The sequence below is a fragment of the Opisthorchis viverrini genome (genome assembly GCF_000715545.1).
Source record: "Opisthorchis viverrini unplaced genomic scaffold opera_v5_2, whole genome shotgun sequence".
In the NCBI taxonomy this organism is placed as follows: domain Eukaryota; kingdom Metazoa; phylum Platyhelminthes; class Trematoda; order Opisthorchiida; family Opisthorchiidae; genus Opisthorchis; species Opisthorchis viverrini.
In genome coordinates this window covers 5,320,268-5,344,968 of record NW_008751658.1, presented here as the reverse complement: position 1 = coordinate 5,344,968, position 24,701 = coordinate 5,320,268, and the positions used below count along the sequence as shown (strand labels likewise).

The window sequence follows — 24,701 nt, the reverse complement described above, 5'->3', positions numbered from 1 at the left end:
CACCGTATTATTTTTACTTTGTACGCTAAAGCTTTGGTGGCGTAATTATGTAAAGGTCCAATTGTACAGTCAGCTTATATCTGAGTTGAAAGTCGTATTTTGCTATTTTTGATCTGAAAGTTGCGGAAGATCGTATCTTACATGTTTTTGGGGATAAGGTTGGAAAATCTGGAACTTGGAATAGGACAAGGGATAATTCAAAGAACAAGCCCAAATGAGCAACTGAAATTGGGAGGGTGGAGGCTTATAAGTATATATATATATATATATATATGTAAACTCTGGCGGTAATACTGATGTCTTTCTTTTGGTGTTGGATGTTCCACCTAACAAAACTGAACCCAATATGTCCCTCAAGTCGCCAAAGGTTCAAGCATTAAACAGCCCAACTGGAACGTGCCGTAACAATGGAGGCGTTCATTCCTGGGGATTAAACCTTCGAAGGGAACAGTTTCACCTATAATCTATACTAATAATAAACGATGCTACACATATCCACTAAGGATATCCAGCTCTTGTCAGATTCCTTGGAGCTATATTCTACACTATGGGCATAGTTTTTTCAAGATGACCTATTATACACTAAGTAAGTAAAAAATGAATTAGTCTTGAGTCAATTTTTAGTTATTTATGATGGTTACATGAGTGGGGCACTATCACACTTCAGGACAAGTTTTCCACATGACTGCCGTTACTGTAAATCGTAATTTGATAAAATGGCAGTAAAGGCCTGTGTGTGACAACCTTCCAGCTCACACAACAATTTCGGTTAGACTACCTAAACGACATTTACTCTTTTCCCCCTCAGATTTGATTTTCCGCTGGTGACTGATGGTGCTAAGTGTTGATTTTCTGAGACTGGGACGAGAAACACCAATTGTATGTAGCGATCTGAAGCTGACGCACCTCTCCACACCTTCGATGGTTCCACCTGAGCGATCAAGCAACAGACGATGTTCATGCGGGCGGTGTCATAGTTTTCTTGTCACGACCCTTATATACGTGCTCTTGATTTAATGATCACAATAAACCCAACAGGGACAGCTCTGGCAGCAGTATGAGTCATCCTGGTAGAGAAGTAATCAGGATGGGCGTTTTTCACCCATAACAGTAATTTCAATCCATTACGATCCGATAATTTTTGGAGTAAATGCGTCTACTTTCTTCGATCACAAATACAATGGAATTGTTCCATGCTACACCGTACTTTGAGTTCACTTTTCTCACGAACATGGTTTACCGGTGAAGCCTTCCCAAGTAAACAAATGCCTCAAAACTGGGGGGCGAAAACACCTGGTTTTCGTCTGTATTATGTCACTAACCCAGATTTACAGACCCATGACTGGGAATACTGGGGCTCTGCGGTTACCCTGAGTCATCACATCGGTGGGCTTTCTGTGACTAGATATGGTCTGTCCAATACTTCGGCTCAGGATACACACAATATCGTTTGTTGGGAATGTCCCGATTGCAGTACGGACAGAATTCAATGAAACTACAACACAGAACGGAGAAATGCATAACGATTGCACATTTTGGGGTACTCAATGGTTACCGTAATTTTAGCAATGCAATTGGACTAAAGTTGCTGACAAATCAATCTGTTTCTGGTTCATCTTAGTAAACTGAAGGTGACCCGGATGACGCAGGTTAATGACTGATACAGAGGTTTATCAACTTCCAGAAGTTTTTCTCAGTCATCGATAAACGAGAGAATTCAGTATTTGGAGCAATCTAAAGTATCCATTAAATCCGTGCATGTGACACTACAAAACATTGTGTAGAGGCTAGTGATCTGAACCGGCTTCTGGCTGTTTGACTGCAATTGTTCACGCTTGGGAGAAATCTCTATCCTCATGATTCTCTCGTATTGCCTGGCAGCCATGCACGGAGAAGGTATCGGAGCCAAATAGTTTGATTCTTTTATTGGAAATACCTCATTGATTTCGAGAATTCAGTAACATTTATAAGGACCGCTCGTATGCGTGTCGTTTTGTTACCAGTAAAGTCCTTATGTTGTTTGTGCAGTATGGCTGTCGAATGTAAAATTGTTCTACCGATTGATACTAAATTCAGTTACCATTATTGAGTAGCACGAGGATACTGGTCTCTCTGTTCTTGAGCGACTTGTCGCAGATAATCAACGCTGATGCACATACATTAACTGACTAATGTCAAATTCTCTCCGGCTATGTTATCTTCCTACAGGTAAAAAGCGCACCAGATTGATGAGAACTGTACTACGGTCCAGTTGAACTTGAAAAAAGGTTTCTTATTTAGTGGACCATTCACTTTCACTTCGTGTCGTTATCAAGGAAAACTGACAAATACTCGCTAAAGAGTTTGATCAGAAAGAGGGACAACTGTCAGCTACAGAGTCGAAGTCAATTCCGAATTCAAACGGGGGTTAGCTGGGCTCAGCTGGTTCCGCCCACCAGTGTTTTGTTACATTTTATTTAAAGCGATTTTAGTCTCTAATGTCCTCACGCACACACAATCAACGGCGTTGGCCTGATTGCCCTTGTCCTGTTCGATCGAGACGGTGATAAACTGATTAATGGGCTTCCACAAGATAACTCCGCACAACTTTTTCATGAGGTCCCTGGAGGGTGGACTCTTCATAGTGCAAGAGAGATAGGGTTACTTGATCATAGCGGCACAGACTGACGTCCTGCTGTCGTTTCGCAACGCACAGACGCACTCAAATCTAACCAAGCATGAACATCACATTCCTACTTGTACTTGTTTCGACCCAACTTTGTTGACCAAAGTTGAATTCGTTACATATGACGTGATGGTGAAAGACGTGTGTTTCTGCGTTTACAGCTGCTAGAATGAAAGTTGCAGTGCAGAAGCCCAGGGATGTCTTTATTTTCGACAGCCGTACTTGCAGGCAACCGTTGAAAATGACACATTTTGATTTCCGTCGTCTTTCGCTTTTGTTAAACGATGGATGGATTCTATAAGAGAATGTTTCCATATACTCCACCCACGTGCCTTAGCGCTTGACAACGTTGCCGAGAGTTTCATCAGATCAGGGTAGTCTTGCCCCCCTGATCTTTGATTCAGTTGTTCCCCTTTCACCCCATACCCTAAAACAGTGAAAAAGTTGTGTAATCATGGAACATAGACACTCTTCTGACATCCTAACACATAAGTAAGTGATTTTTAAATTTAGCTTTTTACGGCCATCATCTCAGCGCGTGGTAAAACATGCACGATTGTCATCGGTGTTTTTCTACCTTTGTTAGATCAAAACAAGGTCGTTACAGCGCGTCGGATAATTGTAATTAATCCTTAAACTATGTGACCGATTAGAAGAATACGATTATTAGAATACGTGGAAATAAGTAAGGATGAGAAAACTATGTGAAGTCAAGTAAGTACCAAAAGGCCATCTGTGTTCACTGTCCAAATAGTTTAAAGTTAGTCACGGTGTGCGTATCACTTGATCATTATTTTCCTACAATACATGAAGGCACGTATTTGTCCCAATCGCACGAAATATTGAATAAATTCTTTGATTTCAAACAATGCAAACAATTTTGAAACCTAATCTACTACTACTTATCTTTAGCGGAATGACAGTTGCAAACATCTTAAAGTACTGAACTAAATTCGGGACCTCCATCCTATTACTGATTTTTGTGTTCTAATCGTGTAAAACCCACCATCGACGCACATCTGAAGCTTGTACCCTAGACCATGACTGGTTATCCCTTTGGACCGAAAAGTATGAAGCTTCAGCCACCGCAAATTATGATCGTAAAATCCTAGCGGTTATTGGAGTAAACATCATAACTTGGAAATGGCAAACGGGGGGGGGGGTCGCATTATGGTCAGAATGATACTGGTGGTCGAACTCTCAATTGAAGACCACCAATTCTACTCATACTACGATCGATATGGAGCCATTTTTTGGGAACTCAGTCTAAAACTAGTGTTTTCATGTGACGAATGAATAGATTTTTGCTATTGGCCCATCGGAAACTATCCGCGAATAACAGCTGGGTATGGCAAAAACCCGGATAAGTCCGTCTCACGTGTACACTGCTCGATAACGGGTGCGCCCGTAATTTCGACAAGATTTACTGGTGGCTGATAGGATGGCAGCTGATGCGTTCGCCGAGCTTGGCAGTTGGCTTGCAAACATTTCGTCCCCAGTCGAGGAGACATCGTCAGTGCGCAGGTGAATGGGTGCTTCCTCCGTGTCTAGCTGCGTTTATGTAGTTTTGTGTAGAGTATCTAATATTCCGTCATTTCGACAAATGTACAGAACGTTAGTTTGACATCATAAAGGCTTTCCTGAGACGTGAAGCAGTCACCTTGGAAGCTGTTATCTTGAAAGAAACTGCAGTGTGAAGACGTCCGTATTATCCAAAGTGCATTTTCCGGACAAGGTATCTCTTCCATGGCAATGCATCTTTGAATGAGATGTACACTATTTTTCTAAGAGAATGGGGCTATCCTTTGTGTGAGCCAGTGAAGTTATTCCGTCAGATAAATATTTTTTAAAGGAACAGAATCTTGTAATTTTTGAGCATATTTGAGAAAAAATCTTGACCGAACTAAAGACCTTGTTCCAGGGACTACGACTCTCCCAAACGGTGTAGAATAGGCAGTGGCCTGTTTACCTGCCTTGGGCAATAACCCGGAAATATTTACGATGGAAACCGAAAAATCTCATGGAATGCCTTTGCAACAAGAACTTGATTGAGTCGGTGTGTAAGTAGAGGTTTATTTCAGACTCCAGGAAAAACATGATGGCCTTCAAACGTGGCGAAGTCTTTGTTGGTTTCTCTGAGGAGTTTGAGAAGTCTTTCCAGATTACCTATAAGTTCTATGCGACTCCAACGCTTCTCAAAAATGTTCTTCAGGTTAAAATAATACCCCCATCGACATACCCCGGGGAACGTTTTGTTAAATTCGGTTTACAGGCGAGCGACTTTATGCGTTTAAACCTGGTTGCGGCTGAAAGGTGTTCCAGTTTATCTTGTGTTCCGCACTGCTTAAGCTATATTAAACAGTGCGGTAGACAACTTCGTTTTTCTCCCAATAGTCGAAGGGAGGGGGCAGACAAATCTCTGTGTCAAATTCGGAACAATCTCCACAGCAAAGTTCTGCGAGTCGCTCACCAACACTTTCCTCCACATACACACAGGCTATACTGTATTCACCTGCCAACGCAAAAGCAATCATAGTTCTGTCCACATTTGCACCAAATTCTTGAACAATGACAACCATCTAATTTCTTGTCACAGCTAATCTAATATTGTTCTGCGTCTCCCCATGTTACATCTGGCCGGAGGTTAGTACACACAAATGTCCACATTCCTCACAGCTCCAGCTATGTTAGTGAGTGCCTTCCTATCATGTATCTACCATCGTGCCTACCACCACTACTGCCATCCTAATTGGTAGAAAGAACACGCTCGTTCAACTCGTCCCCAGCTGGTTCTCCCAACCCAACCATCTGCATCCTAGTCTCACCCTGAAACACAGAAATTAGTTAATGCAACGAACGTAACGCCGGATGACAGTCTGTGTGAGCCTGCCTGCCACAGCCTAAAGCCGGATTTTTTTTGATAAACCACAAACCAAATTACGCGTAATCACATACTTGCTATGATAAGTAAATAGAGAACAACGGTACAGTCTACCATCTCTACTCACGCCTGACCCTCACCCCCAACAGCCCAGTCAACCAAAAACTAAGCCCATTAATTTTCCTTTTGGATACCTTATTTTGATATTATTCGGTCGTACAGCCTACCTATTTGTAGACCATGATAGCAGTAATACTTATGTATGCACAGTATATTTTCCCGGTTGATATTAAATTTGCCTAACTCTCTTTCTAGACCACGCATACGACCAAAACAAGGACGGTTCTTCCTGTGTGATAATGACTGAAAAATGCAGAATGTTGTGGGAAGACTAGTGGTCTTTAGCTATGCAATTTACTTCAATCTTCGAATGTAATACATGTTCTACTCGCGCATAAGGGTGTTTCCAATATTTTCGGCGAACTTGTCGTTAAGCCCTTCCCCACGGAAAACCTAGAGTTGTTTATAACAATAATTCGTTTCGCATGAATATCGTCTAGATCGTATTAAAGAGAACGCTATACCCTGGTACACTGTTATCTTGTTGTCTACGCACCGATAGATTGCTCCAGACACTATTCTCAAGGTGAACAAACGCAGCACCGGTTTGAGCAATTCATGCGTTCGAGTCAGTTGAAGGTGCAAACCTGGCTAGGCCTGATAGCTTATGGTAGAATTTGTGCAAGCCAACTGCCGATTGTTGTGGTGGTCAAGCTTCAGTGTCATAATGAGACTGTTGACTGTAACTTAGTTCAATGAGGTTGAGTCATGCCGGAAAGGTCAATGCAGAGCAGTCCAAAGAAGAGCAGCAAGTCTTCGTACTAGGCATAGGGTAGATAAGCTGTGACAGCAGTTTAAGTGAATTAATTTATTGCCCGCGGGTTAACACCATCGTCATGTCTATGAATACACCGCTGCTATATTCCATTTCAAGTAGGGACAGTTTAGTAAGTTTTGGTCTTAAAATTCGCACAGTTTGATCGCCCATAAGCTGACCGTTGTCACCTATCCAAAATCGTCAAAACACTAAAAAAATCAAGAATCCGTTGGTTTTCAAAGAGCCAGTGCTATATGCACTGGCATAAACAACCAGACTCTCATGTTCTAATCGCGATACACTTTGAGTAGGCCAGCTTCTCCTGGCCGTCTTGTTGGGATCTTCAGGTCAAAAACTGGAGATGCGGTGAGCGATATAGATACCTCTTTCTAGCGCTATGAGAAAGGGTCTATCTTCAGGTGACGCTAGCCGTTCCTGTTTTCGAATTCCACACACGTGTGCCACTTTATCCGCAAGTCAGATGGAAAATTTTTCAGGAATGGATGGATACAAATAACACAGAACGAGCATGATCTTACTGCGTTTTGTAATGCTGTTTTTAGGGAAAGTTTAACAGCCGGTCAAACTGCAAGACACCCCTAGTCAGCACAGAGTTCTTCAAATATTCAGAAGACAATTAAGCCAACTTTTCTACCGAGGCCTTTGAATCTACACAAATGAAGCTAAGAATAGTTCGAGTTTATTCACTCAAAACTCACCATAGCAAGAAAATAAAACTTCATCCGAGTCCGTTCGGTCTGCTGCTGAAAAAATGCCTCAAACGGAGTGATACAGCTTGTTGTGGTTCAATCTGACCGCGTAAAACTTAAACTCCTACTTTGGATTCCTGATTAATTGAACCGGATTAAACGCTTGAGACCTCTGAAATATTACGGATGCAGTTGACTAACTTCAAACCATAGCTGATAACGTGTTTGTCATGAACCTACTTACAAGAAAAAATAATCGTTTGGTCGGTATGAACTTGCATTTATTAGGGGCTACGGTTTTACCTCCTGTTTGACTTGTCTTTGCATACTGGCCATCCCAGCATATGCGCTCTGGATAAGCACCGCCTGGCGTGAAACATATTGCCATTACATCGGCCAAATTCAGATCGCGCTATCACTCTATGCAACCAATAAGCTAGTTGATGGCAATGGAGAATGACGGTTATTTGTTGGCTGATAGAAAATAGCTAATTTTGTTTCTGTCTAGATCTACAGTTTTCCATTCTCAGAGGCTTTATTTAGCTAGTAGCTTTAAGTGAAATAGTGTAAAACTCTGAGCATCGGTACCCCGTAAAATAATTGTTGTGTTGAACACATGCGGGTGGTAGGACGTAATAATCAAGCCAATAAGTAAAGTAGTCTAGCTTGTTATTGTGTGACCTATTCGAACCACCGTGGAACTTTCAAAAAGGTACACGTTACCTATAACGCTCTTCATATCATCTAACCAGGTATCGTCAGACCTAATCAAGAGACCACGGCTAGTTCCACTATCCAGCTTGCCCGTCGGCCAAGCACGCTAAAAACCCATGTGTCATTGCACACATTTTGTTGTCGTTTCAGTTTCACTTGTACGCTTCAGTGATATCGTTTATACGAATCGCTTTTATTTACACTACTCGGAGCACATACGGGAAAGCAATCATAAATTAGAACGTGTTACAAGTTGAGTATGCCGCTGTGTTGACCGGGTAATCGCTCTTCCTGCTAAGACAGACATAAGAAGGACAAATTTCGGTGGGTTTTTCACAGCAGGAAATTGAAAAAATTCTTTACTCCAAGTTGAAAAGTCTGGTTAGATAATGAGAAGATAGGTAAGAGGGAAATGAGGTTTACCAACTTCAAGTCCTTAATCCGGCGATGAAGATGGAAGTACAACATATTTTGAACGGTGAAAAAGCCTCGCGGTACGATAGCAAAGATCCAAACCCGGAAGCTAGAGAAAAGAGATTTATTAGTACATGTATCAGTAGTATAACGGGTCATATACCAGGTTTATAAACCACATTTTTTCCGTTAGCCCGTGCGTATCGATACACTGGCGCGAAGCCTTATCCTGGTTTCAACCCTCGTCGGGAAATCCTACATTTGTTTTTTTCTGTTGCAGATGTTACATTAGAAAACCTTGCACTAAGAATCTCTTGGTTATTAATTATGAATACTTCTCACTGAAGGGCTTCACGCAGTTTTCGAAAACTTTGCATCACAGTAAGAATCACGAAATTCTATTAGGTAGGTGGAAAAAACTGTGAAGCAATTTACCAAATTGCCACTGGTATCACAAGAAACATCTTGTCTGCCTGAGGACTGTCTTACCCCTTCCATTTGGGTGAGATTCTCCTAGCCAAGCACGTCAGTTTGTGGGCAGTGTGGGATAAATGGCGTAGGCTATGTTGCTGGAAAACCCCCTCCCTCACATGTCAGTCCCACGCCCATTAAATATTGCCTTTTCTCGTCCTCCAAGTACTCACCACAAATCCTCTCACTCTACGCGACCTGCAGATGCGTTGCTGTCGTGGGTGGGGGTCGGTGTGCATTTGGCTTATTAAAACTATACCTTTGGGTTTGGAGTGATATCTTCAATAAACGGCCAATCTCTTTCCAGAATGGTTGTTGTTTAAAGATCCAGAATGAAAGGATGGAAGATGAGTGAGTAGCTAAATGGTGAATAATTTCCCTGCCAGTAAGCTGGAATATTTTGGTAAGTATCGTCTACTGCACCTGCATCCAAATTAAATACCGTTTTGTCGTGTTGTTGTATACGCACTAAATCAACTCCTTTGGAGAGTTTTGTAATTTATGATTTTTGCCTTTCGAACTGGATCCTAGTTGTACTCAGACTGGGATAATCAGAGCTACGATGTTGTCTTGGTAGTGAGTGAGATCACAGAGTTTTCCATTTGAAAACAATGGCTTCTAGGGTTAGTCAGCTATTCGAGTCACTGATGTCAGATATGAACAGAAGGGTCATACAGACTTGATTCATGAGAAGAATGAAGCTGGCAATCAAAGCTCGTTTTCTGTGATTTGTCTTCCTAGCTATTACATCATAAATTTGTATAGTATTCAAAATCACGTGAAGAAGGTTAAAAGCGGGGGTAAATTCACTTTAGAGGAACAAAACTCGAAAGGAGGGTGGTTGATTGAGGTGTAGGTCGATGGGTAACGGAATCTAGTCAGTTCATTGTCAGACAGCCTTTTGGGACCGGATTTTTTGCAGGCCAGTTCAAGTTCAAAGGTCACAGGAGTTTTGTTTGCAGCAGTCGGATTCCAATAGCCTCTGTGATCGATACTAGTCTGGACCGTACCAGTGGTGATTAGTCCATAGGCACTCGGTATATGATAGCGAAGGCTTGTTTTTTGTGGATGACATGACTCGTTTTTGCCAAATGTGATGCAATTACACTTGAGCCTAGTTACTTCCACTTACCACTCAGAGACACGTGATTGTGTTCTTGCATTCTCAACAAACGCCTTGTCGTACGACTAACGTGAGATGCTCGATACGAGCATACAAATGAGTACGCACAAAAGCAGGTAGTAGAGGGTGACAATTTGTTCTTCAAACTGAAACTGATAGTAGGACTGGAATTGAAGGTCAAACACAGATTAGCAACCGTGCATGTCGTAGAAACAGGGTTTCTGAGTCTTTTGGTAGTTAGTCCAGCAACCGAGTCTTCTGTGGGCGGAATTCTTTCCAGCTGAACATTGTTTAAGTTTGCGTTCAACGGATTGCATGTCTTGAGTAGGAGCTAGTCAGAATATCCATTCTGCAGAAGTGTGCGTCCCAAAAACTTTAGTTCCTTTTGTAAACAGTCGGAGGAGCATATCTTCATTGACCACTCAGTCAAGCAACAAAACAAAGCTACTATACTGATCTTTCCACGTTTGCTTTCTGTGCGCCCTGCGTTCTATGGTCCCGTTAGTCTTCTTTTTAATAGTGGTATCGGTTAAACTTAACTGTTCCTCAAGATCGGAGATGAGAATACCAAGATCTCTACTGTCGCACTCAATTTAGTCACAAATAGTCTATTTTCTCAATGAGTGGTATGTTAGCAAACTTGACGTCTAAGGAGAAACTGGAGTGTTTATCAACGCTTAGATCTTTAACCTGAAATCAAAACTGCCTCTCACGCTATGTTGAAACTCCTCTCCTGATCGGTGCTAACAGACTGGAAACCCATTTAACCAAGGCATGATAAGGTGGATTAGACATATCGAGGGTGGGTCTGAGAGGAAGGCAAGGTTTATGTACTTTTAAGAGACCAGAAAGGCGAGGAATTGTTGTTCCAGTAGAGCGAATACCCTGAAAAGTATTGGTATCAATCTTTTTAGTTAAAACATCATAACATTCTGGACAATCCTTTTTCAATCACGTGTCTTGTCTTTCTCGATTTCTATTTTCTTGAATATGGCTCTATCTGAGGGGAAGATTTTTATCTTATCAATGCAATCAGATATATCAGTTAAGGAAATTATTGCGCCCGGCTTGGACAGAGACTTGGTCTTAGATAAGTGCTCATTTTTATCTTCCAATTTCGCCTACAAATGCCACGCAACTTATTCTTATCATGCAAGTTCTAATTATCTATAAATCTGTGGTTATCCCAAAACTAGGAATGCTTTGGTTGAAAAGGTTATGAACTACCGTTGATCGGATGGTGTCACCTTATCGTCCTAAAAGATGCAAGGTGTTGTGAATTGTCTTGAGAAAAGTGAAAAATTTGTGACTTTCTGTAGTTTCAACTTAAGAGTTATTATTACCATGAATACTTATCAGATTCAATTTTGCCTTGTGACAACAAGTAAGTCTTTTTTGGTTTACACTGGCCTGAAGTGATCAAACTCCATAGGTGTAAGAAGAAGGATACGTGGCCCTTCTGTGAAACGAATGTCAGGGTTAGTATCCTAGTCTCCGTATGGGTTGGTTACGTTAAAGTGGTTGACGAGGGCAGTTTTGCAGGTAGGAGTACCTAAATTTATAAGCTAGTCTCACGTGTCAATAAAATGCTGTTGAGAAAACAGCATATCATACAGTACATCATTCGCGTTGATGACGATAGAGGGAATGTATAACAATCTTGGTGATCCTATTTAAGAAGGGATCCGAATACGTACAGATAACTATTTTGGTGGTTTTATCCCCGTCACGCATGATTTCACAGTCCCTTCAAAATCCTGAGGGAAAATACTGTGTACTAATTTTTAGGTGTGTAGGGGCTGACCAAACTAAAGAAGGTTGCCTCCTATGGTATAGTCTGCAGTAATCTGCTCCGTGTCTAACACTCACACTAGCCACCATTCGTTCGGTTTTGGTTTTTTGAGAGTCCTCGTCCAAGAAGAAGGCAAACTGACTTGGTATTAAATTTATTTATATTACGATTTAGGCTATCCTCCAGAAGAGGCATTTTCAAAAAGAAAGTAGCCTCATCAGCCGGGCTGTAAAGTAACCCAGATTCGCAATCAAGGCTTAGGCTTCGCAGACGGAGCAACACTAAAACATGTTTGTTGCTATTAGCTAAAGTTACTCGTGGCTACTCTGAGCCACAAGTAGCTCGGAGGAAGAAGAATTTCATGAGGTGGATGAAAATTCCATCTGATAAGTCGTCAGTATGTAACCAAGTGATTTGGCCTCCGTGAATGATAAATGAGTGGGGCTATGTCCTGTCCAAGTGAGAGCCATTCACACTGCCGATCAGCCGTTTGTGGCCGAACACTTGAGATTTCGAGCTATCACCCGGGAGATCGTGGTTTCGAGATACCCTGAAGTTTCATTAGGTGCCACTGATTGGATTCACTTAGGGAACGAAACCTCAATCAATAGCTGTTCGTTTAGACACTATGTAAATCTATTAAATACTAACTATGCCGCTGATTTAATTACATATTCATGGCACATTAGTGACAAGAACCACCTAGCCATCGTACGACCTACAAAGGTGTGTATTACCGGCGTAAATACCGAATTTGTGTATGGACCGTGTTGTGTTAAGAGATTTTTACACGGTGAAATGTGCACAACATTTTCTACTTCGGCAATTCCGTTTTAGGGCATCAGCGGTCTTTGGACAAAACAGTTATTCCGTAAGTTTATTCCCAATGTTGACCTAACAGTTGAACGTCCAGCCCCAGTCCATATTAGTTCGAGTTCTCAATATGAGGAAACTATTTACCAGTCAAATCCCCGAAACCACTAAAAGCAATTATGGTCCCATGTGTTTCTTTAATCTGGATATCTTTCCAAGTCAGACTGGCGTATTAGATCAGATTCGGTTAATTTGCTAGACAGCTAAATTATGTCCAGTTTGTGGATAACTAGCTGAAAAGAACGGAGTAGTGTTGCATGGAGACACGTCCGGTGAACTCAAATAAACTCCACAGCACACGATGTACCTTCAGATGAGTCCTCTCAGTGCCACTCATATCGTGGCATGGCTCTGCGTAGACACGGTTTGTGGAGAGCTTCATTATTTTCTCTAATAACAAAAATAAGACGTTGGGGACAGGTCCTGGCAGGTCTCTCTAGGTAATTAACATAACCGGTCAAACGAATTCCGACGACCACACTCTGAGATAATTACCACAGGCAGTGCATAGCACTACCAGCGATACGTAGTTAATATAGTTAACATAGTTAATATATAGTTATATAGTTATAGTTATATATATAGTTATATATAGTTAATATAGATAATATAATATAATTACGCCAGAACAGGAACACAGCCGTTCAAACGAGAGTGGTGTGGCTATGAACAAAATACCTATCCCGCAAAACCCCAAAATTGGTACGTAGTTAAGTTGTCATTTAAAGTAGAATCACTATCTGCACACCTATAAAATCCGACAACCTACATCCTAGATAGTTTTGGATGACTGCGAAATTATCTTTACCTAAAATTTGGCCATGGTGATGCTCTTTTATTTTTGTGGCTTTTTGTGAAAAATGACTTGTTTCTAGCGCAGAAATAAAATTTTTGAGAGCAAAAATACACGGCCTTTTAGCGTTGACTTTAAGCCTTCTATGCAAACAGAATATGGACTGCTGTGGCTTTGCATATGACTCGAACTTCATCCTTTTAAGAAGAAATCTACATAAGAACTTTTGTTTCTGTTTACCTGCAGAATCCCGTTACTTCTCCAACTTCTGAAATTTTCGAAGTTTCCTACCAGTTAAATGACAAACCCATCCGAACAAGCTTTCATATCACACAGTACAGCTGATTGGCCTTTAGATTTCAGTTCCTCCACCGGAAAAACAATCAGTGTACAGGCTTCGACGAGACCTAATCTGCCAGAGTTCAATGACAATGAATCATCAGGAAAGGCATCTGAGTTCGGTTCACCTAATGCGCCCATTCTATCAACACCGAGCGAACAGTTTACGACAGAGCTTTATGAAATAGAGCTCAGAGGACAACGCTTCGTATGCATAGAAATGGGTGGGGAACAGCGACTTTGTCTTGCACAGATCTCTTCTACGTTGCTGAAAGAGTACACATACAACGAGATTCACAATCGCCGCGTTGCACTTGGAATCGTCTGTGTGCAGTGCTCCCCCGCACAGCTCGAGGCACTCCGCGAATCGGGCGCAATGCCACCATCCTCCAGGAGATGCGGAACCATCACACTACGTGAGGCCGAACGACTGATTAAGTCTTTTCTGGACGAACCGGAACACCCAAAATTGCCGGACAACTATGTATTTGACGTAGTGCACCATTGTGGATGGGGATGCTATGGTCAGTTTGTACCGGCACGATATAACAGTTCACGGGCGAAATGCGTACGCTGTAACGCCTGCCAGGTGAGTACAGCGTTCCTTGTTTTATGGAAATAGTGGCACCATCGGTCTGGCTGATTAGGCTCTCTGCACTGATGAACTTTCTAAAATGTAAAGCCAACCAAAATACACATAATGTATGTTTGCACTTGCCTATCTCTTGAGGACGTGTTCGTAAGGTAAAATTCTTTTCAGTTGATCCACGTATTATTCACTACGAATTTGGTCGAACAGACTGTGCGCTGAGTGTGAAATTTATTTGGCTTGATTACTGGTAAAAAGAGGGAGGTAGCTGGTAAGTACCCTCATGAATGTCACGCACGCTGAGCTCCGAAGCTCTATTCTACTCTGATTTTCAACCAACAATAAAACCGAACTGTATAATTCTAGCTGATCGTAAACATCTGACTTGACGAAGGCAAACACTTGTTAAAACTCAGGTATCCTCCTGGACAATACGCCTTGAATTTTGACTGCTATTTATTCATAACTGTGGAGATCTATTTGAGTTAATGCCCCAATTTTAAGGTTGCTGAAAGCCCATCGACTGCCCACAACCGGTTTTGCCTTTCTTAGGGCTCATCAGTTAAGCTCAGTCCCAAAAATTCCTCAGGTTCCACTTACACCCTAATCGCACGAGATTTGCGAAATACACTCATTTGCAAACCAATTTGTTCTCACGGGAGACTCATCCAGAACCCAGGTGAATCTCTCGTTTATATGTTACATCTATACAAGTTTTTAAAAAACATCATAAACAACACATAAAACTGGGTTCCGTGTGAGTCTCCGGCAAAACCAAATTGGTTTGTGAATGAGTGTATTCCGTTTAGAGCTAGCTGACTCCATTTTAATTCAATTCAGCCGATGCTGACTGGAATCCCAAGAACGGCCAGTAGGATGTAAACAAGAAAATAATCAAACATACGCTAAGCACTGAGGATGGTAACCATATAGGGAAGCATAGGAAGCACACGCACAAGTAAATAAAAGTCAGAAACGTCAGCGACTCTTCCCGGCCAATAAACGTTTTATCCAAAACAGCACTCAATTTATAGCACTGATCCTGCATGACTGCCCAAGTCGCGTTGTTTAGATCTGTTGCATTACCATGAACCTGAAAAAACTTTGCAACAGGACCAAAGTGCTGAATGAGCTTGTCAAGTAGCAAGAACGTGTGTGGCTCAGGTAACCCAATCTTCCAAGGTAAAAATTTTGGTCGACCTGAAGAGCTACATTCCTTGTTTGAGTTGGCAATTCTAACCCAGCAATCACTGGTCGTCATGGCAGCTGGATCTTAATCTTTCAGTTAGAAGGTTTTCGTAGCCTTTACCCATGCAGGTAGTTTTGAGGGATGCTCAAAATGCCAAACGACTTCATCGTCTCCTTGCGGCAAATAAATAGCCGGTAAACTTTCATGGTGGAGAGTTGACTTCGTGTGATTAACTATGTATAATCCACCTGAATATTTGTCAGGGGGACGCGTAAGCCCATGTTAGTTTGTGACCAGCGCGCGGATTTCGCAAGATCTACTACTGATTTGGCACTTCCCTCCATGCTTCTTTCTATCCAAAAGCCACCTATCTGGTCTCGTCTGCTGTATTGTCGTTAGGACCCCTCACCTAAATAATAGATTCCGCATTACTTTGAAGACATTACCATTTGGCGAAACAGACAATTGTGGTCTAACCTACTCTTCCCAATCTCCTGATTCAGGGCTAATTCCGCTTCATCCCTGGAGTGGGTTTCGGTGCGGTGCTTTATCCTTCATCAAAATTCACAGTTAAGCCTGAGCTATCTGTATTGCTGTTCACTAAAAATCCTTGCCCGTAACCGGGCGGAGTCAAAGGGCACTGCACCGACAGTACTATTGCCAGTCAACTGTTTTTGAACTGGCTAGACACATCTCTTTGAGGTTTCGAAAAGAAGAAAATCTAATTATGATAGTGAAGTTGCATCGTAGGCTTGATCGTGATGACACGTTGATTGGCTGAGGTGCTCTAGCAAAGCTAGACAACTTTCACGAGGATGACTGAAATATTATACTTAAGTGTGTTGAAGCTGAGATTGTTAAAGTGAGAAATTCGTAGTCTTTTTCTAGCCGACACTATACAGCTTCGCCTATCAACCAGCGGCCGAAACGTCATTGGCTTGAAATTCTGAGCTTCGTGAGAAGCGTACTGCTGATGATTTCAAACAGAGTTAAAGTAGCAACAAAGTGCTTGTCAGTTCTTCAGCAAAGATCGGCTTTGTTGACATGACATGAACATTGCCAAATCTCAAATGATCATATTTGGTGTTGGTTTGTTCTCACACATCTTTGCTGAAAATTATCTAGTCACCTGCTAAAATCTGTGCTCCAAGTTTCTCCACTAGTGTCACAAGTTATGTTGATTTCGCCTGCTATGAGAACCTAGGCCAAATTAGGCCATGCTTGGTAACAGATGCATTCGATGTTCTTGTTATTTCCGTTCTTTGGGAATGCGTTGGGACTGAGGTGCAATGAGACTGGGCATCAGAGGACTGAGCCATCATGTAAACACCAATTTAATCACAGATGCGTTTTCAACCAGGCTAAAAACCTGTAAATTCACGGGTAGTGGGAAACGACTTCCCGACTACTCCAAATTTCTATACAAATCTGCCGGGAAGAATAAGGGCAATTTTGGTTGAACAGTAATATGTTTTCCAAGGATTAAGAAACCGTTTCGCCGCTCTGCCTAGATAGAAATGCATGCATAGTTGAAAAATGATTGCTTTCCTATCGAAAAAAAACATGGCGATAAAGGAATTACACAACGGGTTATAATATAAGCAGGCTCTCCCATAAAAAGAAAAAAGACGACTGAAAAAGCTCAGACAAAGCCAACTTTCTTTGTAACCCTCTTGTCCATTAATAGTATCAAGTTTCCACAATCCCGGTCATTGGTGCCAAAAAAAACACCTATGTTTTCCACGAAGGGGAACGGAATAGAACACTTTGGCGTGACTGGTCAACAGGTAGGTGCACGTGTACGTACTCTCCAATGAAGAACTGAAACACATCGAGACCAAATGGCACGTAACTACATAGGTTGTACAGGCAGAATCAGTAAGTATCACAATGCCGAAAGAAGGGGCATGTTCCAATTTGAGTTTTAAAGTAGAAAATGAACCGAAACTCATGGCTATTGCCTGCTCGCAGTCCACAGCAACCGGCGTTTGACGAATATCCTTGGTTCCGGATCACCGAACTGATCTGGTCTCAGCGTTCAACACATTGTTCTGGTACGCACGCAGTTTCAGATGTACGGAGGCTGCTGCACTCAGTTCATTCGGGCCCACCTTATTCCGCCTTAGGTTCTGTAACTCTAGTTCGGCCGATAAATGTTGTGCAGAAAATAAATATTTTTCCGCTGTTATTGAGACTTTCCTACTGACTAGCCAATAGGAGGTACGTGAGTTTACCAGTTTCCGTCTCCCAACTGTTTCGTTGAGCTTGACATATAATTGCAAGATTTCTTCAGAATGTGTGAGTGGTGATATGAGTCAACAGACGATCAGGTAGGGAAATCTTTTTAAATTGTTCCGGGGGGGGGGGGTCGGAAATAAACGTCCGATATGGGATGGTTAGAGCTGGATTCAACTCTAAATGATTCTGATGCAGTTGTACATGTACGTAAAGCGCCAATACGTGAGTAAGAAAAAAATCGGTGACACGCAGGTTGCATTTCTGCTCCCGAGCCCTCAAAGTGACGTGTATCGGATATGTTTATACCATACACTATGTACACTGTATACATACTATACATATATTATTTCTTTACACTATTTTGCACCACCAAACGACCTTATTTAAATGGTCTGAACATAGCGTTAGCAGGTGACTCATTTGTGCCATAAGTATTCACATGGGATTTATGGTCTCCCTTCTCCATCCTTTCTGGCATTCCTGGTGCTCATGCGTAGTGAGCCCCTCAAATTAGCGCTGAATGGATTCAATCTGATTCTCACTGATAGTCCGTTTTTGATTGTAAGTTATCCTCGCTCCTGCTCTCGCTGTTATGTTTACTGTTGTTGCTAACGCCAGGGTTACATTTATTCTGATACTGGGTGTTCAGATATTTTTGGTGCTAATGCAATCACCCAACTCAGTAAGGAGTGAAAAGACGAAATGCACTGAGCTTTTTGTCCTGTCAATTAGGAAAATACCACTTGTTTGTCACTGAGGTTTCGTGTACCAGTTTTAAACTAACGGCAAAATCAACGCACTTCCTTTGGTAGAAATACCCAGAAGCCAACTGAATTTAAAAGTCGATAGGAAAAAGGAACCAACGTAGCAAGATATGGTTTCGAGTAATTGGCGTTCTGGTGTGCGTGCACTTTCAAGAATTGGTACGACAGCGTGACGGACACCAATAACTTCAATACAAATATCAATACCTGTAATGAGATACTTCGTTTGCTATATCGGCCTCGCAGTTTCTCAGACCATGCAAACGGAGCCAGCCTGCTTTAAAGGCTTGGAAGAATTGCACAGCTGTTTGCTTTTTAGTTAATCATCGGTAAAAAATCAAAACTCCTTGATTTAATTCCGGACAATTCAAGGTTCAGCTACGAGTGACCCGTATATACAGCTTGAATATGGATAAGGCTTTGCGCTGTGCATACTTCAGTCGCTGAGCTTGAGTTACGTAAAGCGGTATTGCTTGGCATTTCGAAGGTCAGCTTTTCGGAAGAGAGCCAAGCATATTTTCCTAAACTACCATAATGAGTGTACTTTGGATGCTTACCGAGTGAAATACTTTGACTGATCATTACCTGTTTTCTAGGTACCATACGTTTAGTTCACTCGCTAAATGCAATGCAAATTCGAAACATTAGACTCTTCTCTTTGCCTCTAAGTTTCTCAGGAATGTGAGAAAGGAAGTGCGAGAGAGTGACAAGGAACATAATAATGTGGGATAACGGTAGTCGACAAGCTTTTGGCCTACCTACGTCATCAACTAATCACACTGCAGAGAAACAGGCATCAAGAATACACGTGAAATGTTCCCACAGCCAGATGTCCTTATCCGCATTCATGAACTCAGCTGATCAAATGTGTGCAGTGCGGGTATTACAGATTTTGCCCACAGTTTCGTAACGATAGTCAGGTATTTTTGGCAAGTTAATGGTTTTTGCTGACGTTACTAGTTCGACTGAAAAACTGTCCTTTTTCAGTAGATAGAAAGTACATGTGCAATGAAGCCAAGATCCCTAATGACAAAATGGATATAGTAAACGACCGCTGAAGTCTGAAGAATATCAGTGAACCGCTTATGTCTGACAATCAATCTAAAGAGAGCATTGAAGGCGGATTTTGCCTTTTTCAGAAAATTCTCAAGCAAGTTCACTCAAAACAACAAGCATCTTGTGGTCAAATTTTTATAGCAACCGCGACCTAGTTGCAATTAATCTTTCAATAGTCTTTCAGCTCACAACGGAATCATCAAAGTTTAGCACGACTGAATGCACGATGGGCAAACACATCCGCCCACCAACTACCTGATAAACCCAAAAAAGCGTGTAGACCACGAACAATATTTGTAGCACTGTTGAGATCATTGTTTGCTAATTAGGTGGCTGTCGATCTGTTCTTAGAGCCTGCAACCAGACTCACAGGCAACATGTCAAGATCGTTGAGACTGCCGACGGCCAACTGATCAGACACCGATATAGGTTTTCAGAGAATTTAGACCGCTTATCCTATAAAGTTTACAAATAGACTTTTCAAAGTTTTCCTGTGTAACAAACATTTTACTTTGTTCCACTGTTAAGTGGAACATTGAAACATCCAACACTCCTTAAATAGAAGGATTTTAACATAGTAAAAGGAAAGAAACAATAAAAGTAGACTTCCGAACCTTTATTTCAGACGTACTTTTCTCCGAACAAGTTCATCTTCCACAGCCATCCACCTCAATCCCCGCAAGCCCTAGACAGTGCCAAATATCGCCACCCAGATGCGGCTAACTTCAACGCTTGGAGGCGTCATCTATTCCTTTCACAACACTCCGCTGAACTGAATCTGGTACATGCGTGGGAGGATGTGAAAGCAATGTTCAATGGAGGTAACCGAAAACGGAGTTTACAAACATCAAACGGCGATGATAATCTAAATGACGGGTGCCTCACTCAGGATAGCTTGGCAAGCTTTCAGATCTCCATTTTAAGAAATGACATCCGGCAGAGCGTACCCAGTTCTGAAAAGAAAAATTGTGTGGACTTCGTGAAACATGAATATGTTTCAAAAGTTTTTGGTCCTAAAAACTGTAGAAACAAAAATCCCAGATCAGCTGTGGGAATTGATAATCAGGCTCAACTGGTTCAGGAAGGATTCATGTTCCCCCGCAAGCAGTCACGGCAAGACATTAATCAAATTACCTCAGATATACAGACTGCTGTTCACAGTACATCAACACCTCTACCAATGGTTTGTTATGATGACTTTCAAACCAATCCACCATCACAACCCTGCAACGGTCTTTTCCGAGGAACTTCAGGAAATAAGACCTCACTTTTTTCAGGTCAATTCAGTTCACCGAGAGAAAGTTCGCACCAGTTTGAGATGTGGTCATCCTTGCTTGAAAACCAGCCTCCAAAACGCCATTTCCTGCCACATTCTGATAAAGGCTGGGTTACTTTATCACCCACAGGAAGGGAAGAGTCCAGAAAAGTGCAAAAGTCAGAAGATCGGCATTCCTGTGGAGATATAGTTGATTCAGAGTACCCATGGACAATGAATTTTGCTTTACGTTTTGTCGATTCTCTAAGGAAAACCCTTTCCGTAACAGATGAGCCAAGAAACTTTTGTGATCCAACTAATGAACAGACGTCACGCCAGATTTTAGAATTTTCCGAAGCACATTGTAACCACAGAATTGGTGAACGCAAACCCATCGCACCGGCGTCAAACAACCAAGATGCGTCGCACCGTAGTTCTGTAGCCAGTGTGCGCGGGACTTTGGTTGAACCTGTGCATTGCATTGGGAGGCTGCTTGTATAATACTTGTTGAATGTGCATAACTTTTATTTATTTTTCAAATCGCGCACCAAAGTGCTTGAAGCTAGTCCTTGTAAATATGGTTACAATAAAATTACAATCAACTCCTTCTTCCGTTTGCCGGGATGAAATCACTGCATGTACTCCGAGAAGTAAACGGGAGTGAACAGCGAAACGGTGGGAAATACTAATGCTTCCGGGATTTGATCAACGGCTATTGGATAGAACAAAATTTTTGAAGTATGACACTTGAATTTCATTATGAAGTGTAAATAAAACTTTATTAAAAGCTAAAAGGTTGAGAACAAGTGTTTCCTCCTCGTGACACATCCATCAATCATGTCACTTGCAGTGTCCATGTAAAGACCATTCAAACCGCGTAACCCCCGCCTAACTCGCTGCCTTCAATTTGTAAGCAAAATGAGTTGCAAGTAGGGAGAACCTGAATTTGCAGGGTCTAAAAACTGCTTTCAGTCAAGTCTTCTAGGTATTCAAAGTTACCAAACAACTGGATCTGTCAAACAGAAAATGCTCTTACAGCGAACACCTGACAAAACGCAAAGCAGCAACTGAATGTTATGTTTTGATACACTGTCATTTTCACTGGTCTAAAACTTCAGACTTGTTAGGCTCTGATTGTCAGAGGGCAATGACGATGAAGGTTATCGTGGATTTTCTAATATATTCCGCTTCACGATTACCCAGAGCACCTCGTAGGTTTCTTGTTGAGGCGATGCGATTCGCAAAATTGTCGGAATGCCACAAAATCATAACAATTTGCAATCAAACTGCTCTGTTTGGCCGGGTTTTATGAACTACTTATATTGCCTGGAGTAGCACGGCAAATCAGTGAGTTTTTGTTGAGCTGCTGGTTAGCAGGAGCACCAAGAATGATTAGTAATGTAAGGGCATTCGGCTGAAAATCAAATATCCGTGTTTAAGTTTACTTACAGGTGAGCATGTAAATTCAGAGGGCAAGACTGGGGTCCACATCAAACCCACGCACATTCGAAAACGTGTGATTAGAGCAACAGTGCTCCGGTTCTTGCGAGCAAGTCATCGACATGATCTCTGTTGCACAATGCACCGAGAAACCTGCCAGTAAGTGTCAGTTATGAGTTGGTGTTCGATGAACCCTGAAGCAATAGATACAGCGTTAGAAATATTAGTCAAACTGCATCGTCCTGACAGAGACTAAGATCTTCTCGAATTTGGCTCCTGCTTCATCATGCCACAACATTCCTCATCGCTTTTGGTTCCTCAAAGAGGACTTCAGGGAGGTTCCCTGGGCAAATGTCTTCAATTACCTCCACATGCCCATAATGTTTCAGTTAATAATTTTTGCCTTAGCCAAACAACTGTGGAGTCGTTCCTACCCATTCATTGCATCACTGTGTTTCCCCCTTCCAATAAAATTATGGACGCATGAGCCACCTACAAGGAACACTTGTCGAAGACGATGGTGCCCGAAGTTCATGGTCTACATATTTCACGTCGATTACTAACTACATTCTCCAGCTTCTTCGCAAGTTTGAATGAAATCATAAAAATGGATTGAATAAATGATGAAAACAATTGGACATTTGTTAGTAGAGTGATGTTCATTTGTTAGTAAGCTGAGGTCAAATGATATAGATCATAAGGACAGTGTTCAAGACCGGTGAACCTTACGCGCTTTTCAGCGAAACAGTAGGTCATTTATGAATAGCACATATTTTTAAGCAAAAAATACAGTTGACAGGGTTTTTGGGATAGCAGATAGAATCAAAAGGAAACAACGGTTGACCACATCTGTGGAAAAACATGGAGTGTGATGGCAAGCCTAATTTTTGAATAGGCTGTTTCTTGGGCACGTCGTGCTTTGCTTTTATATGTCATCACGAAGAGACTGGACGTTACCATGGTGTGACGGTTTGTGTGCCTCCGTGACCCATTGAACTATGCTAGGTGTTGTCCTCGCGACACGCACACAGTCTCTCATACCACGTTGGTCAATGGGTAGAGACCTCAACAACTCAGTCTCCCGGCCCACCAGATTAGGGGTTATAACATGTATGTCAACTTGTTCTATAAAATGGTAATTTACTTGCATTTCCCGCCAAACACCACTGCCTTGCGGTCAGGTCTTTAGGCCAAATGTTTTGGTCGATTAGCCTAATCGCCCTTCCGTCTAGGTCTAGGCGCCATGGCAATATCCCAGCCCACATATAAACATGGCACTTACAACTAACAACACACTCATGTCACATCGGCTGTCGCGTGGTCTCATCAGAAGGGTCGCATTATTTGCTGCATACAGCAGAGCGGATGAGAGAAAATCAGACTAATGTTGGCGCCTCACTTCATACACTTTCACGTTTTAGCTCCTCCGTCATACCCAAAGTTGAATGTTCTCTCCGCAGATCCTAGCACCAGGACGGACCGTTTGGCTCGCCATGAATCACCCACAGCTACAGCTTCTGTACTTTCGAGTTCAGTAACAGCCCTAAACACTTCGGAGTCTGTTTTCAAACTCCGAAAGCTTGTCTACTTAGCCGCCATTAACCTTTCTACACTGAAGCAAGCGGAGAAACAAGTGGCTCTTGCTCGAACGCTGGATCCCTTCTCCATCGATGTCTGCTGTCTGTCAGAAACAATAATACAGGACCCCAGTACTGTGATCGAACAGACTACCACACCACCCTTATAAGTTCTGGCTGCGCAACTCTAGTAATGCAGCGGCCGCTACAGGTGGATATGGTGGGGTAGTTATTGTATCGAATAACCGAGCGGGGGCTTTTCTACTTGACTGGACACCCGTTGACGTTTGTTTGGCAACATCTGTGAGAGAATCTAGAGCGTGTGTCTGATTACGCCCAAATTGACCGTAACTCCAAATATGTCGAGTAGGCTTTACGACGATCTAGGCGCTCTTTTACAAGAGGGAAAAAGCTCTGATGTCGTTGTGGTTGCCGATGGTATGAACGTCAAATTAGGGCGACTAAACACTGCTGCTGACCAATGGGTTGGTTGTTTTGTTTTGGAAACAAGACGCACGGACAACGTAGATCCTCTGCTTTGGACGTGTGCAGATCAAAGGGTGTTTTCTTGCATACCCAATTCCAGAATACTGGAAGCCGTTCGACAACACAGTGTACCCCAACAAACCATCCCAGAATCCAAATAAACCACCTCACAATCGGTGTTCGTTGCTGACCGTAAATCGCCGCCTGTCACTCCTGGAATACCAGCGTTAACTCCTACAATGCACTTGTATGCCACTGCTTTCATTTCACTTTTCATTTCCGGGCGAACCGCATACACCTCGGTTAGCCACTGAAAAGCTGATAAACCCAGAAATTAAACGGAACCTTCAAAACCTGCTTCTCCAACGTCTACTGCACTTTCCGATATCGGATATCAGTAGTCAGTGGGAAAAGACAATGAAGCGCTATCTAAAACCGGAACTACTGTTTGCGGT

General features: G+C 42.2%; 1 protein-coding gene across 1 annotated transcript; it reads left to right on the top strand.

Annotated features, from left to right (window-relative positions):
- Positions 1-13,611: 13,611 nt before the first annotated feature.
- T265_00263 (hypothetical protein) lies at positions 13,612-23,568 on the top strand (the record flags this gene model as incomplete). Its single annotated transcript, XM_009163971.1, has 3 exons — positions 13,612-14,241; positions 20,114-21,214; positions 23,422-23,568. The coding sequence occupies 3 exons, from the start codon at positions 13,612-13,614 to the stop codon at positions 23,566-23,568; spliced, it is 1,878 nt and encodes a 625-aa protein (XP_009162235.1).
- Positions 23,569-24,701: the final 1,133 nt, after the last annotated feature.